This window comes from Ursus arctos, unplaced genomic scaffold (assembly GCF_023065955.2).
Source record: "Ursus arctos isolate Adak ecotype North America unplaced genomic scaffold, UrsArc2.0 scaffold_8, whole genome shotgun sequence".
Taxonomy (NCBI): domain Eukaryota; kingdom Metazoa; phylum Chordata; class Mammalia; order Carnivora; family Ursidae; genus Ursus; species Ursus arctos.
The window spans coordinates 70,316,716-70,330,006 of record NW_026623100.1 but is presented as its reverse complement, the minus strand read 5'-3'; the positions used below and the strand labels follow the sequence as shown (position 1 = coordinate 70,330,006).

Genomic DNA, 13,291 nt, shown 5'->3' with positions numbered 1-13,291 from the left:
TAGTTCCTTCCATTCAGGAAGAGCCCTGAGGCTTCCCCTCATCATCCTCTTCCCTCCATTCCTGGCTGGTTCCAGCTCCTTAGCCTGGCATTTAGGGTCCTCCTCTTTAGACACACTGCTTGACAAGATGAGTCATTCAAAACAGTCTTTAGGTTTTCACAATGTTCCTCAGGTCACGGGTACCTCCACATCTTTGTAGTAAAGAATTTAATCTTGCCCAAAGAGGGGTCTGGCCCTTGCCTTCAGCTTCTGGGAGGTAATCTCTAAGCTCTTGGAATGTCATGCCTGATTGCCGTGTCTTTATTTGCCTGGGGGCCTTGGGCCAGCCAGATATTAACAGTGTGATTTTTGGATAGGGGCTTTGGGTCATGGAATATCAGCTTGACCTGAGGGGCTGGAAACTGAAGTCAGCCACATGAACAGTCAACCACGTCAATGTGATAGAACCCCAATAAAGAGTGGACACCAAGTCTCGGGTGAGCTTCCCTGGTTGGGTGTATGATGGGCTTATTGTCACACATGAACGCCTGGAGAATAATGCTGTCCTGACGCCACGTGGAAGAGAACTGAAAGCTCTATGTTTGGAATTCTCTTGGATTCTGCCCTATGTATTTCCTCCCTTGGATGACATTAATCTGGATCCTCTAAGTGTCATAAAACATAACTTGAGTATAAAAGCTTTTTGTGAGTGCTGTGAAGCTTCCTAGCAAATTATTGAACATAAGGACAGCCTTGGGAACCTCCATATTCGCCATTGATATGAGAGGTGAGGGTGGTCTTGTGGACCGTCCTCTGACTCTGGAGTTGGCACCCACTAGCAACAGCCCCTGGAGGAGGAGAGGGTTGACATTTGAGTGGCTTATTTACTACTTTGGTATGGCCAGGGAGGAAGCTCATTTTCTTTCCTGAATTTCTGGGACTCTACTCTTTCTTATCTTCTCTCCCTCCAATTCTTCTAGCTCCGTTTCTTCTTAATTACTTCTCTGCCTTTTTCTCTCTCTTCCTACTGGGTAGGAATCTTGGAGGACCTCCTTCTGAATCCTGGAGAGCCCCCTCTTCAGGATTTTCTGAAGAAGATGGCTCTACATTTCAATGCCAAGTAGGCTTCCATGCAGCAAGGGGAGGGTGGACACCCCAGGAACCGCTAACAGCAAAGCTCCTGCATCTGTCAAGAGCTTTATTAATCGTGCATGTACATGAGATCCAAGTAGCCCATATGGCTGCCTTGAGCTAGTCCGCCTGTGTGGGAGACTGCAAGTACCTTTCTGCCCACTTTGGGTGTCAGCATCTCGCCTCCAAATGCTAGTGAATTTCACTGACCTTTCTATAACAGCACTAGTAAAGGTTCTATAACCCAAGATTTTAAAAATATAAGGGAGGGTTAATTTAAAAAAAGATACACTATATCCTAAAATGAACATTATTCATAAATCAGTGAAATATATATTTTATGTATATATTAAATATGTATATCAGATATATATATATATCTGAAACCAGGGAACTAATGAAACTCTTAGGCACATAGTAATGGCTAACATTTAAGGAAAGCCTACTCCATTTCACCTACTATTCTAGCTACTTTGAATGGACTATGCTATTTAATCCTTAGAATAACCCTATGTGGTGGGTGCTGTAATTAATTGACAGATGAGTAGGGTGGGGTTCAGAGAGCTTGTCTGAGTTCACACTGTGAGGGGCTAGAGCTGGCATTTGAATGCAGGTCCCATTCCAGTCCCTATACCTCACTTTTCACCACCTGCTCCCTTCCTGCTAGGGGTACAAGCTCTGTTCTGTAATATTTGAATTCTCTTTTTTGATCATCTCGGTTCTTCCTTAAAGCAGGGTTCATGCAATTTTAATTGGAATCCTGATAAAATAGGGCTTTTATTGCTTGGCTGATAAAATTACTGCAGATTTTTTTTCGGTTTCTGATGTGCGGTTGCTCAGCATTCTCCCTGTTGGCGCAGAGCACTCACCCAGCAGTTACTCCACGCACACTGCTGTGGAACTGGGCAGCAGGGATGTCTACTAAATCCCTCTTTCCTTCCCTTGATCTTTCCTGGGTGACCTTGGCCAACGGCTCCCGCAAACTGTGTATACTGGACTGATAGCTCAGTGAAAGCTCAGTCCCTTCTAAATGCCATGCCCTGGCTGTCTGGTCTCTGGTTCAGATTTCCTCAAGTGCTGTAATCATTAACTCCTGCAGGAAGCTCTCAAGACAGATGATCTATCAGAGCATCTGCTTCTGCTCAACCAGACACAGCGACTGTTGAAGTCCTGAGATGGAGAGAAGTCAGGAAAGAGATGGCAGTGAGGGGGTGGCAGGACGGGAGCCAGGTGGTGGGGGGCTAAGGCTGAGGAGGGAGATTGGCTTGTGGAGTGCGGTGTCCCTGATTGCGGGCTGCATGATCGGCTCTGGTATCTTCATGTCACCACAGGGGGTCTTGGTCTACACAGGCAGCCCCGGGGCCAGTCTGGTGGTCTGGGCAGTCTGTGGTCTCCTGGCCACGATGGGTGCCCTGTGCTATGCTGAGCTGGGTGCCCTGGTTCCCAAATCCGGGGGGGAGTATGCCTATATCCTGCAAATCTTTGGCTCTTTGCCAGCCTTCCTGGTTATCTACACGTTTGTGCTGTTGTTCAGACCAGCTGCCATCGCTGCTGTCTCTCTGAGCTTTGCTGAGTATGCGGTGGCTCCGTTTTACCCTGGCTGCTCCTCGATGCCCCAGGCTGTGCTCAAGGGCGTGGCTGCCACCTGCATCCTGTTGCTGATGCTGGTCAACTGCTGGAGCTCGCGGCTGGCCACCATGCTGACAAATGTGTGCACGGTCGCCAAAGTGTTCTCGTTGTTGGTCATCGTGGGGGGTGGGGCTGTGGTGCTGGGCCAGGGCCGTGGCTACACGGAAGCCTTTCTGTTTGCCTTCCACAATACCACGCAGCAGGCCGGGCGCATCGGCATGGCCTTCTACCAGGGCCTGTGGTCCTTCGATGGCTGGAATAATGTCAACTACGTGGTGGAGGAGCTCAAGAATCCGAAGGTGAGTCCGTGATGCTTCTTCAGGCCATGAAATCTCCAGATGTCAGCAGTTCCAGGTACTGTTACTTGAGCTGACTAAAACCACGAGACATCAGCTGAAAATGGGGGCTCCCTTTTTGCAGTCATGAATGCCAGCCCCCCCATCTACCTTAATTTGTTTATGGAATTATATGAATAATAACTTCCCAAGTGAGCACGGAACTTGATAGGATGACACCTGAGGTCTCATTTGCCCTGTGAGGTAGGTACTCTTACCCCGTTTTCCACATGGGAAAACTGAGGTTTAGAAAGGGGGAAGTGATTCTGAAGTCGTATGACTAGCAAGAGGCCATGCTTGATGACTCAGCTTGTTATCTATCTTGACAGCTGGAACATGTGGACTCTTGAGTTATTACGGAAATTAACTCTTTGGTGTAAATATATCTGCTTAGGTTGCGACTTGTTTTCTATCTTTCTTTTCTTTTTTTCCTGCAGGAGTCTTTAATTCTCAGAGGATGGGAACGGAATCTTTTCCTCTACATCCTCGAGGCTGGCTCAAGGGCCTTTACATGTCTCAGCTGTCAATTAAGGCTCCCTGGAGGGGGGGTTTGGGAGAATTTGGGAGGAGAAGAGGAGCTTGGAGACTGAAGTCCAAGAGCAGAGAGAGACGGGGGTGAGGGCCAGGAGACTTGGGACCTAGTTTTTATTCGTTCATGTAAATCCTTGAGCTTCGGTTCCTTGCCTGTAAAACAGGATCATCATAGCTGCCCCATCGACCTCACGGGGCTTTAAGGTATCAAATGGCATAGTCACTTGTGGATGGAGAATCAACAGCTGTAATTTCAGGTGAATGGCTAGTGTGTGCTCCGGTTGGCTCTGGGGTGGGGTGGGGGCTATAGGGAGTTCATGGGGAGTAGACCACTCTCTCTGAACCCAGGCCCTGGGCTCAGAGCTGATCCAGGGAAAGAGCAAGGGGCCCAAAGGTGAGTGAGACAAGCTCCCATGCCACAGAGCACTGATTAACCAAGTTTTTCTGTAAAAGATCAGACCGTTCATATTTTAAGTCTCTATCAAGACTACTCAACTCTGTTGTAGCATGAAAACAGCCACAGGAAGTGTGGCTGTGCCCCCAGAAAAGTTTATTTACAAAAACAAGCAGCAGGCTGGATTTGGTCTACAGGCTGTGGTTTGCTGAACTCTGCTGTATAGAGAGCATTTTTGACAAACGTGGGTTTCAAAGCAAAAACAAAGCCATGCTTCTGAATGCTGGGCATTTGAAATGCTGATTCTAACTCTGCCCTCTGAATCACATGTTATCTTTGTGTCACACTTTTTTTCAAGAAACTGGAGAACCCATGCCAAACCTGGGCCAGCCTTATGCCAGGTGCCCTAGAATTTGAGTGAAGAATCAAAGTGTTCACAATGAAACCAGGAAATCCCACTGTTCTTGTGGTGCCCCTTGGGTCTTTACTGTCATAGCTCATTAGCTGGCAGGTGGGCTGTCCAAGATGAGTCAAGTTCAAAAGCATATGAGGTCCCCTTCCCTGTGACTTGGCATGTGGCTGGGTCGTGCATGATGGGTGCTTACCTGCTGAGGGCCCCCCACGACGAGGCCCACAGGAGGGGCAACCCTGGACTCTACTCCCCCAGCCCATCTTTTGTATAAATGGTGGCTTCTGGACCCAGGCAGAACACACTTTCAGGATGGGGACCATGAGGAATTTGCTGCCATGCCTACATGGTGGTTGGACAACTTCCTTTGCTTCCAGATCCCCAGATTTGAGAGCTGGAGGGGGCCTGGAAGGACCCATTTTATGTGAGAATCCATTGTCGTCCTACTGGCTTCCCTTGCACATGTCTGTCACGTGACCTGCTAGGTCAGCTGACCAGCCATCCTGGTTGCCTGGGGCTGAAGAGTTCCCAGGGATGCTGGACTTTTGGGGCTAAAAGCAGGAAAGTCTCAGGCAAACTGGGATGAATTGGTCACCCTGCCAGGCCCCTGCCCTTAGAGGACAGGACAGGATAGGACAGGCTTGGATATAGTAAAGCTTGCCTCCACTTGCTGCTGCAACTCAGAAAAAAGAGATCCCCATGAGGCAGGGCAGTCAAGTGGGCCTCCTGCAAATGGAGGGCTAGACCTGAACATGAAGGGCCGATGAGCTTCGTGGCAAAACCGCTATGCAGAAGCAGTGTGAACAGGAACCCAGAGACCCGAAAGAACAGCACGTTTGTGTCTCAAAGACGTATGAAGGGGACAAGAGGACAGACCCTGAGATCAGTATTCTGTCCTCAGTGCCCCATGCTCTTCCTTCCATGCTTTCCTCCAGTGTTTTCTGTGGGGAGATCTTGGCCCCGGCAGAAAGCTCTGGAGACTGCTTTTTATATAATGTTGAAGAACGGAAGATACGCTAACCAGGGGCAGATGCTTAAATGGGGGAGGGTCTTACCTAGCGGTGGGCAAGGAGGTTTGTGTGGGACTGTGGAATAGCCCTCCCAGGGACAGAGCCGTGCCAAGTCTGGAGGAGACCTCCCTGCCTCTTCTCTGTTTCATTTCATGTTACATTGTCAGTGTTGGTAACAGAAATGACAGGTTTGGTACCGATGGGGGAGGCTCTGGGCTCACCAGTGCTTGCTTGTGCCTCACGAGGTAAGCCAAAGGACATCTAGAGAAAGCCCTCCATGAGGCTGGGGGTGTCGTAGACATGCTTTTTCTTCTTCAAAGTGTGCTCCTACTTTGGAGTCTGAAGATGTCTATCCAGGGTGGCCCACGCCTGGGGAATGTTGAGTAGAGTTCTGTGGGTCCTGAGGGAGACCCCTTCCCTCCATTTGCTCCTGGCTCCAGAATGATGACCAGGACTTGGGGTGTGAAGTGGGAGGGAGTACACTCTGCCTTACCCAGTTTTCATGGATCCCTCCATTTTTATTGGGTGCCTGCTTAGTCCCTTTATTTTATTATTTTTTAAGGATTTATTTATGTATTTTAGAGAGAGAGAGAGCGTGCGCGAGCATGAGCAGGAGGGGCAGAGGGAGAGGGGCGAGAATCCCAAGCAGACTCTGCACTGAGCGCAGAGCCCGACGCAGGGCTCGATCTCACGACCCTGAGATCATGACCTGAGCTGAAACCAAGAGTCAGACACTTAACCAACTGAGCCACCCAGCACCCCTCAGTACCTTTGTTGGGAGACCAAGGTTCAGATTGGCACTTAGGCTCCAACAGTGCAGATTGCTCCAAGTGCCCGCAGCCCCCAGTCCTTCTTTCCCTTCCTCTTTGCTGACGCTCACACCTTACAGAGAGGCAGAGCAGTGGGGAGTCCCACTTTACAGATCCCCAGTGTCCCCTAATTTCCAGTTGAGGAGACTGAGGGGCAGAGTGGAACCCGTGGGAGTAATGGGACCTGAGTCCTGGAGACCCAGAAACTAGGTGCGGTTGGCACGGTGGTCTTGGAATATTCCAGCTGGAAAGAGCAATGAACAGCCAAGAAAAGATCTTTAACTTTCTTGTCCCTTCTCTGTGTCTCTGCTCTCACAGTTTCCCCTGCTGGGAATGCCTCCCAACCCCACCTCCCTGAATCTCTTCCCTTCTTCAAGGAGAGCCCAGCATAAGGCCCTGTTCATTCTGGAAGTTGATAGCTCTTCTCCCCTCCCCACTCCTGTTAGCCCGTCTGTGCCCCCACTGCTCTGACTGGTGAGTGTCCCGCAGGGCCTCCCAGCACACCTGCTGTTTGTGGTCCATGCCACGGGCCTGTGAGCACATGGAGGAGGGGCTTACAGCCTGAGTGGTCCCCAGGGCCTGGCATGGTCCCTGTGGCCAGGATGAGCTCAGCACTACACAGACAAGCTTGTTCTGGGGACCTGAGAAGGACCTCGCCCCTAACATGTGGCCTCTTCTCCCGGATCTCTGCAGCAAAACCTGGTGTGGGCACTCATGATCGCCATCCCTCTGGTCACCAGCCTCTACCTCCTGGTCAACATCAGTTACCTGCTAGTGTTGTCGCCCAATGAGATCCTTTCCTCCAATGCTATGGCTGTGAGCTGGGGGTGAGTAAGTCACGTGACGTGTGCCTTGGCCACCGGGCGGACAATCCAGGTTGGGGAAGGATAGTGGCCCACGTGTATTTCAACTTGCCTCTAGATGTTTTGCTTGCTCTGTTTCCTGGTGGTTGGCCTCCAGTATGCTGCTGGAGTTCCTTCCCTTGATTCCTCTGTTGTCCTAGGAACCAGGTGCTGGGAGCCTGGGCCTGGCTGGTACCCTTGGCTGTCACACTCTCGACATTTGGCTCTGTCAATGGGACGTTCTTCGGCGGAAGCCGTGTGTGCTATGTGGCTGCCAGAGAAGGCCACATGGTGAGAGTTGGGGTCCGGGCTGGGCAAGGGGGTGGGGGCGTGGGAGGAAACTGGAAGGACTGCAGAGGCTAAGCTTTCTCCTGCCTGAGCTTAGCTCTGCGCTCAAGCCAGGCTTTCCCCTACAAGACAGAGCCCTGTTCTTTCTAAGAATGGGATATTAAAGCATCCCGTGCATCTCCATTTAAACTCCAGTCCTTTGACTTCCAGGTTTGGGGAGCTCACCATCCTGGTCCCACTGTGCGGCTTGCAGGTGATGGGGATGTTTTTCTGCTCCAGTGGTGTGGGGGCAGCGGGGCGGAGCCACAGGAGCGGAGCCAGTGTACATGCTCAGGGCCCACCCCCCAGGGGCTCTGGCCTTCTGGCAGCTTTTTGCAGCCATGACGCTGAAGAGCAGCCAGCTCCCAGATCTCCGGGGCTGACAGCAGCAAGCATTGCACGCCGTTCACCAGTCCCTCGGTCCACCGAGGCTCGGCTTCAGCCTGGGGTTTGTGTTCAGATTTTCTCATTGGGACTGTGAGTCTGCTCTTGTCTCAGGCACCCAGGCCAAAGCATGTTTTTGCCTAGAGCAGGTGGCAGGGGTTCAAGAGATCAAGCCAGAACCCACGAGGGTATTTTGAGCCTCAGCTGTGTTACTCCTGCTCACGTTTCGTTGGCCAAGCCCAGCATCAACGAATGGGGAACTAGACAGTGTTTCTCCCATAGAGGTGGGAGAGGGAGACTGACTGTCTGCTGAGTAATAATTCAGTCTACCACGATAAGCCACAACCCCACTCCATGCTCCGTCCATAACGGTCCGCCCCCCTCTTCCCCCCTCCTCCATCTTCCCTCCCTTGGTCCCTCTTCCTGTCTTGAGCAATAGAAAGCTGAACGACCCGGCAGGCACCTTGCTTCAGCGCTCTACACTCCAGCCCACATCCAAAGCTATTTGGGTCTTGGCTGGTCTAGAGGGATAAGCCCCCTATGCCGCCCTCTGGGTCTGGTTTCACCCCAGTTGAGCCACAGAGACCTACATCCGGAAGCGGTGGAGACTGGGGACTATTAGGTTGGGCCCACTGGTGTCCAGGGTGAGTTTGGCAGGGGAAGAGGACTGGGAGCTTCCCAGGGCAGATACCTGCTGCGGCTCCCTTGGTGGGCTGACACCTGGCTTTGCTCCCAGCCCCAACTTCTGTCCATGGTTCATGTTCATCGCCTCACACCAACTCCGGCCCTGATATTTACCGCCGCAGTGGCTCTGGTCCTGGTCATCCCAGGAAACTTCAGCACCATCGTGAACTTCTTGAGGCAAGTGAGACTGTCCTCCCATGTTGGGTATCTCATGGCCCTTTTGTGTGCACACTCACATACACTCATACATGCATGTAGAAGTCCCTCGTGTGTGCACGCTCCTGCACATGCATGTGTATATATAAATATGTGCGTGCATGCTTCTGGAAGCCCCTATATGTAACTATCACATCTATGCATGCATACATACATACATACATGCATGCTTCTGGAAGCCTGAGCTCAGGGCTCCTGCACATGTACACACATTTCAGCCATTCCCTCCTAGTTACATTTCCAAAATTAAGTGTGTTTCCCTCCTTTCTTGCCCTGTTTTCCAAAATTCAGTGAGACAAATGTTTCACCAAGAGGCAGACAAGTAAAAGGCTTGTGTTGTCTTTGTCATGTTTTTATTCTTCCTCGTTCCTTTCTTCTGTCGCTGAGATCATGTTCCGGCTATCTGCAGCCTTTACTCCCCACTACTCGTAGCTCTTGGCTGTGGCGTGATTTTCCCTTTGTAGTCTGATCTGTGCTCAGGACTCTGACCCAGCATATCTCTAGTGAACTCAAGGCAGACCCACAACCACGCTGGGTAGGTATAATCAGTGATTGGATCCAAGTGGGGGAGATGTTCTGACCCCCTTTATTACCTTCCCTGGGGCAGGAACGATGGGCTGTTGTGCCATCCAGCCATAATTTTATGACCTCGTCTGAAGCAGGGTCAGTGGGTGCGTCCTCACCCTCACAGGCGAGCGCAGCGTCTGGTGCAGACGGAGCTCTCAGAGTAATTTTTCATGCATCGTGTGCTCTCTTCTTTGTTGTCATAAGTATAATTAATCTTCTGGAACAGGCTATACAGTGCTTGATGTAACTTTCTTCGGAACATTAAGTAACAGACCCGGTTTTTCTTTTTATCTTCTTCCCATGAGAAAGGATAAAATCATTACATGGTGAGAATAAAATCAAACCCATGGTGAGCCCAGGGTTTCTTTAGACTGAGATTTGGGACATGTCACTGAGAATGTTCCAGCACAGAGTGAGAATGCTAGGATGATCCATCCCAATGAGGACACACTGTCTCCCCATCTTGACTGCCTCAAGATACGGCCTGATCTGGACCTGTCTCCAAGGTCAGATGAGGTTTTCATCAGACCTCCATCAGCCCCTCAACTACCCACACTGGGGAGGGCAGAGGCCGGGGGCTTGTCTGGGCGCTCAACAGCCTGCCCTGCCACCAACTCTAAGGTAGGAGGCTCTGCTATGAGTGTGCTGGTCCCCGAAGAGAGCACAGACTCCTTGAGATTCCACCAAACTCTTCTTGGACACACAGATGCTCCTCCCTCCCTTTGGAAACTGTCCTCTCCTGTCCGGCCAGGGACAGTCAAAGAAGGCCCGATCTGAAGCCAAGTGGGGGCCTGGGCTTGTGTATGTGTCACTTTGTGACTGAAGAGGAAAGACTGGAATACCCTCCAGTGCAATCTTGTGCTTGGTGCCCAGCCTTGCCTTCTTTCTTGAGCCTGTGTGGGCAAGGGGCCCGGGGGTGGCTGAAAGGCCTCTGAAGAGCTTGCACTTCTGCCCCAGGCTAGGCCAGCCCCTCTTGCAGGCCCACCCAGGGCAGGGCCTGGTAGTACGTGGCTTCTGTTTGCCTTTCAGCTTTCTGGGCTGGATGACCTATGGAACCACCATTGGCTGTCTCTTGTACTTGCGGATAAAGAAGAAGAATCTTCCTCGACCTTACAAGGTAGACTTTGGAATAAACATTGGGCTTTTTTCAACCCTAGTCTGTTGCATGAGGCAGATCGATGGTCCACATCCTTGTCTGGGGGCTAGAGTAAGAATGTGAGAGGTGGCCACTGTCATATTTGGTAGACAATTTCTGTATTTCCTGGGGGGTGAGGGACAGCTGGGTCACAGGGTAGTGATTCTGCTTGCTGGGGACTCATCTCTCCTCTGGAGGACCCGGAGGGAGAACAACAGGAGACGCACACTGAGGGAGGCTCACACACAGTAGGATTCACAAAGCATAGAAAAGACCAAGATGGGTCCCAAAGCCCCGGCTCCTTGGGTGGCCCCCGTAACTTGGCAGTTGGCTTCTCTGCTAGGCAAGGTACTATGGCAGGGACTGGAAGAGGGAGCTGGTGGCAGGTGGAAGACAGGCAGGCAGGCAGGAGGAACAGAGCCCAGGGGCCATAAACCACGTCCCGTGCCTCTCCATCATCCAGGTCTCTGTGTCCATGGCAGGTCCCCACCATCATCCCTGTCATCATGCTCCTTGCTTCTCTCTACCTGGTGCTGGCACCCATCATCGATCACCCCCAGATTGAGTTCCTGTACATCTTCCTGTTCCTGCTCAGTGGCATCCCGGTCTATTTCCTGCTTGTCTACTTCCAGTGCCAGCCCAAGTGGTTGCAAATGGCCACCCTGTATCTCCAGCTGCTCCTGGAAGTTGCTCCAACCACAAAAAATGTTGACTAAAGGACTGGACAGGTGTGCACTGCCCTCCTTGCTGTGGACATCTCTTTCCCCACACAAGTGGTCTTGCCAGCTTTTCTGTAGGTTGACTATGCAGAGTTCCAATAAGTAACTGGGATGCTAAATGCAGCTACGGTGAAGTTCTGGGGGGCATCCAACCAGGACAGCATCCCCCTTTCTCTAAGAACTGTGCCTCCGATACAGGTGGATCTCACGGCCACATTGGTCTTACATGGCTGCCTCTCTGGGTATACCTATTTGATATTCCACGTGGGCAACATGAAATACATTCCCTTCTTTGGGGATTTTGGAGTTAGAAATCTGATGGTTGCTTAATCTGAGGAATGGTAAATTCTGGGATCTATGTGGGACCATCTTCCATTACGTGGGCAGAGTAGAGAAGCCCCTGTGGAGAGAGGAATGAAGATTCACAGTGAAATGGTGTTGAGAAATTATATGGTCGCCAAGAGCTGGGAGAACGACCTGAGCAGGCAGCAGCCTTAATCCCTGGCTGCTTTTCAGTTCTGGTCTCTGTCCTTCCATGGACCAACCGCCATCTGACTGTCCTTCCTGCTTTTTTATTGTCTAGGATAACACGATACCTTATAATAAATTTACAATTTTGGCTCAGGTGAATTTGAGTGAGTTCTAATTTCTTTTTTTTTTAAATGATTTTTTATTATATTGTGTTAGTCACCAGAGTTCTAATTTCTTGGAAATGGAAAAGCTCTGGGTCTGACAAACCTTCTTCAGGAAGACATGATACTTTAGTTCCTATTTAAAACCTCCAACTGGCTTGAACAGAGAAAGAAGCAAGAGACAGATCCCTGGGAGGGAGGGATTTTATTGGCTTTGGGTAAAAGGGAGGACAGTCAAATTTCTAGAAGAAAGGATGAAAAGTTACAACAGACCTCAGAAGGCTAATGTGGTTGTAGGACTAAAGAGAGGCAAGGGGGCAGAAATATCTGGCTGCCAGGTGAAAATGTGGGACTGGATGGATGACAACAGCGCCTGGAAAGGCTGGGGGTGCAGCTTCTGTGTCCATCGGGGGGGGGGCACTCAAAAAGAGGAGGGGCGGGGACACTGCTCAGCACCTCTCCTCCAGCAGCTGCACCGAAACACCTGTGTATGGCTTTCTTTTTATTACTCTGATATGGAAAATGCTCCCACAAGCTCTTTCTGTTAAGCTTTCTTCTCATATCAATCAATTCCCCATTTTTCCAACCCCAACTGGCTGTCCAGTGATTCCGTTCAATTCTGACACTATCTGAGCGTTAATGCAGACCTCCAAAGCTGAAGGGCTCAGGCAGGTGCAGACACCAGTCTCAACTACGGGGTCCCTAGATCACCCATGCTTCTGCCCAACGTGGTTAAGCCCCTCCCTCCATGGTCGATCACTTTCTAGAATGACTCAGGACTCTGGAAAACACTTTACTATTTTCAGTTCGTTGCAAAGGATACAACTCAGGAGCAGCCCAGTGGAAGAGATGCATAGGGGAAGGGGTGTGGAACTTCCATGCTATGCTCTCTTTGGATATGTCACCCTCCTGGCAACTTGATGTGTTCACCAACCTGGAAACTCTCTGAAATCTGTCATTTAGAGGTTTTTATGGAAGTTCCATTTATGTAGGTGGATCAATCATTGGCCATGGTGATTGAATTCAATCTCCAGCCCCTTGGCCCTCTCCAGATGTCAGGGGCGGGGGTGGGGCAGAAAGTTCTAACCTGCTCATCTGTCTTGGACTTTCTGGAAACCAGCCCCCATCCAGAAGCTATCCACCAGTCATTGCATTAGCATAAAAAAGCACTCATCACTCCAGAGATTCCAGTGCTTTGGGAGCTGTGGGTAAGGAATGGGGATGAAGACCTAATATTTATTTTTTGTTATGCCATCCTTCTGAACCGTGAACTCTTTATCAGTGCTGTTCCTGAGGACACATTGCCTGTGAAATTCTAGGAAAATCTTCATATCCCTTCCCCAGCAGCACAGCCTACCTTAGAGAAAAGAAAATTATAGGAGGCTGGTTCTATCCAGTTCCTTGTCAAAGGAGACCACGGATCAGTCCCCAGGAAAAGCTCTGAACACCCAGAGGACGAATTAGTCCTTTCCTCTTCTGGGTGCCCCCAAACTATGCCTTTGTCTCTCATGAGTCTCAATGAGCCATGGACCCTAGTGCTTCGTTGCGTGTCGTGCTC

General features: G+C 50.6%; 1 protein-coding gene across 1 annotated transcript; it reads left to right on the top strand.

Moving 5' to 3' along the window:
* The first annotated feature begins 2,285 nt into the window (after positions 1-2,285).
* Positions 2,286-11,183, top strand: LOC113268557 (b(0,+)-type amino acid transporter 1-like). Its single transcript, XM_026517156.4, has 6 exons — positions 2,286-3,038; positions 6,921-7,054; positions 7,231-7,360; positions 8,517-8,641; positions 10,277-10,364; positions 10,865-11,183. Exons 1-6 carry the CDS (start codon positions 2,286-2,288, stop codon positions 11,096-11,098), a joined length of 1,464 nt encoding a protein of 487 aa, XP_026372941.1. The 3' UTR covers positions 11,099-11,183.
* The last annotated feature ends 2,108 nt before the right edge of the window (positions 11,184-13,291 follow it).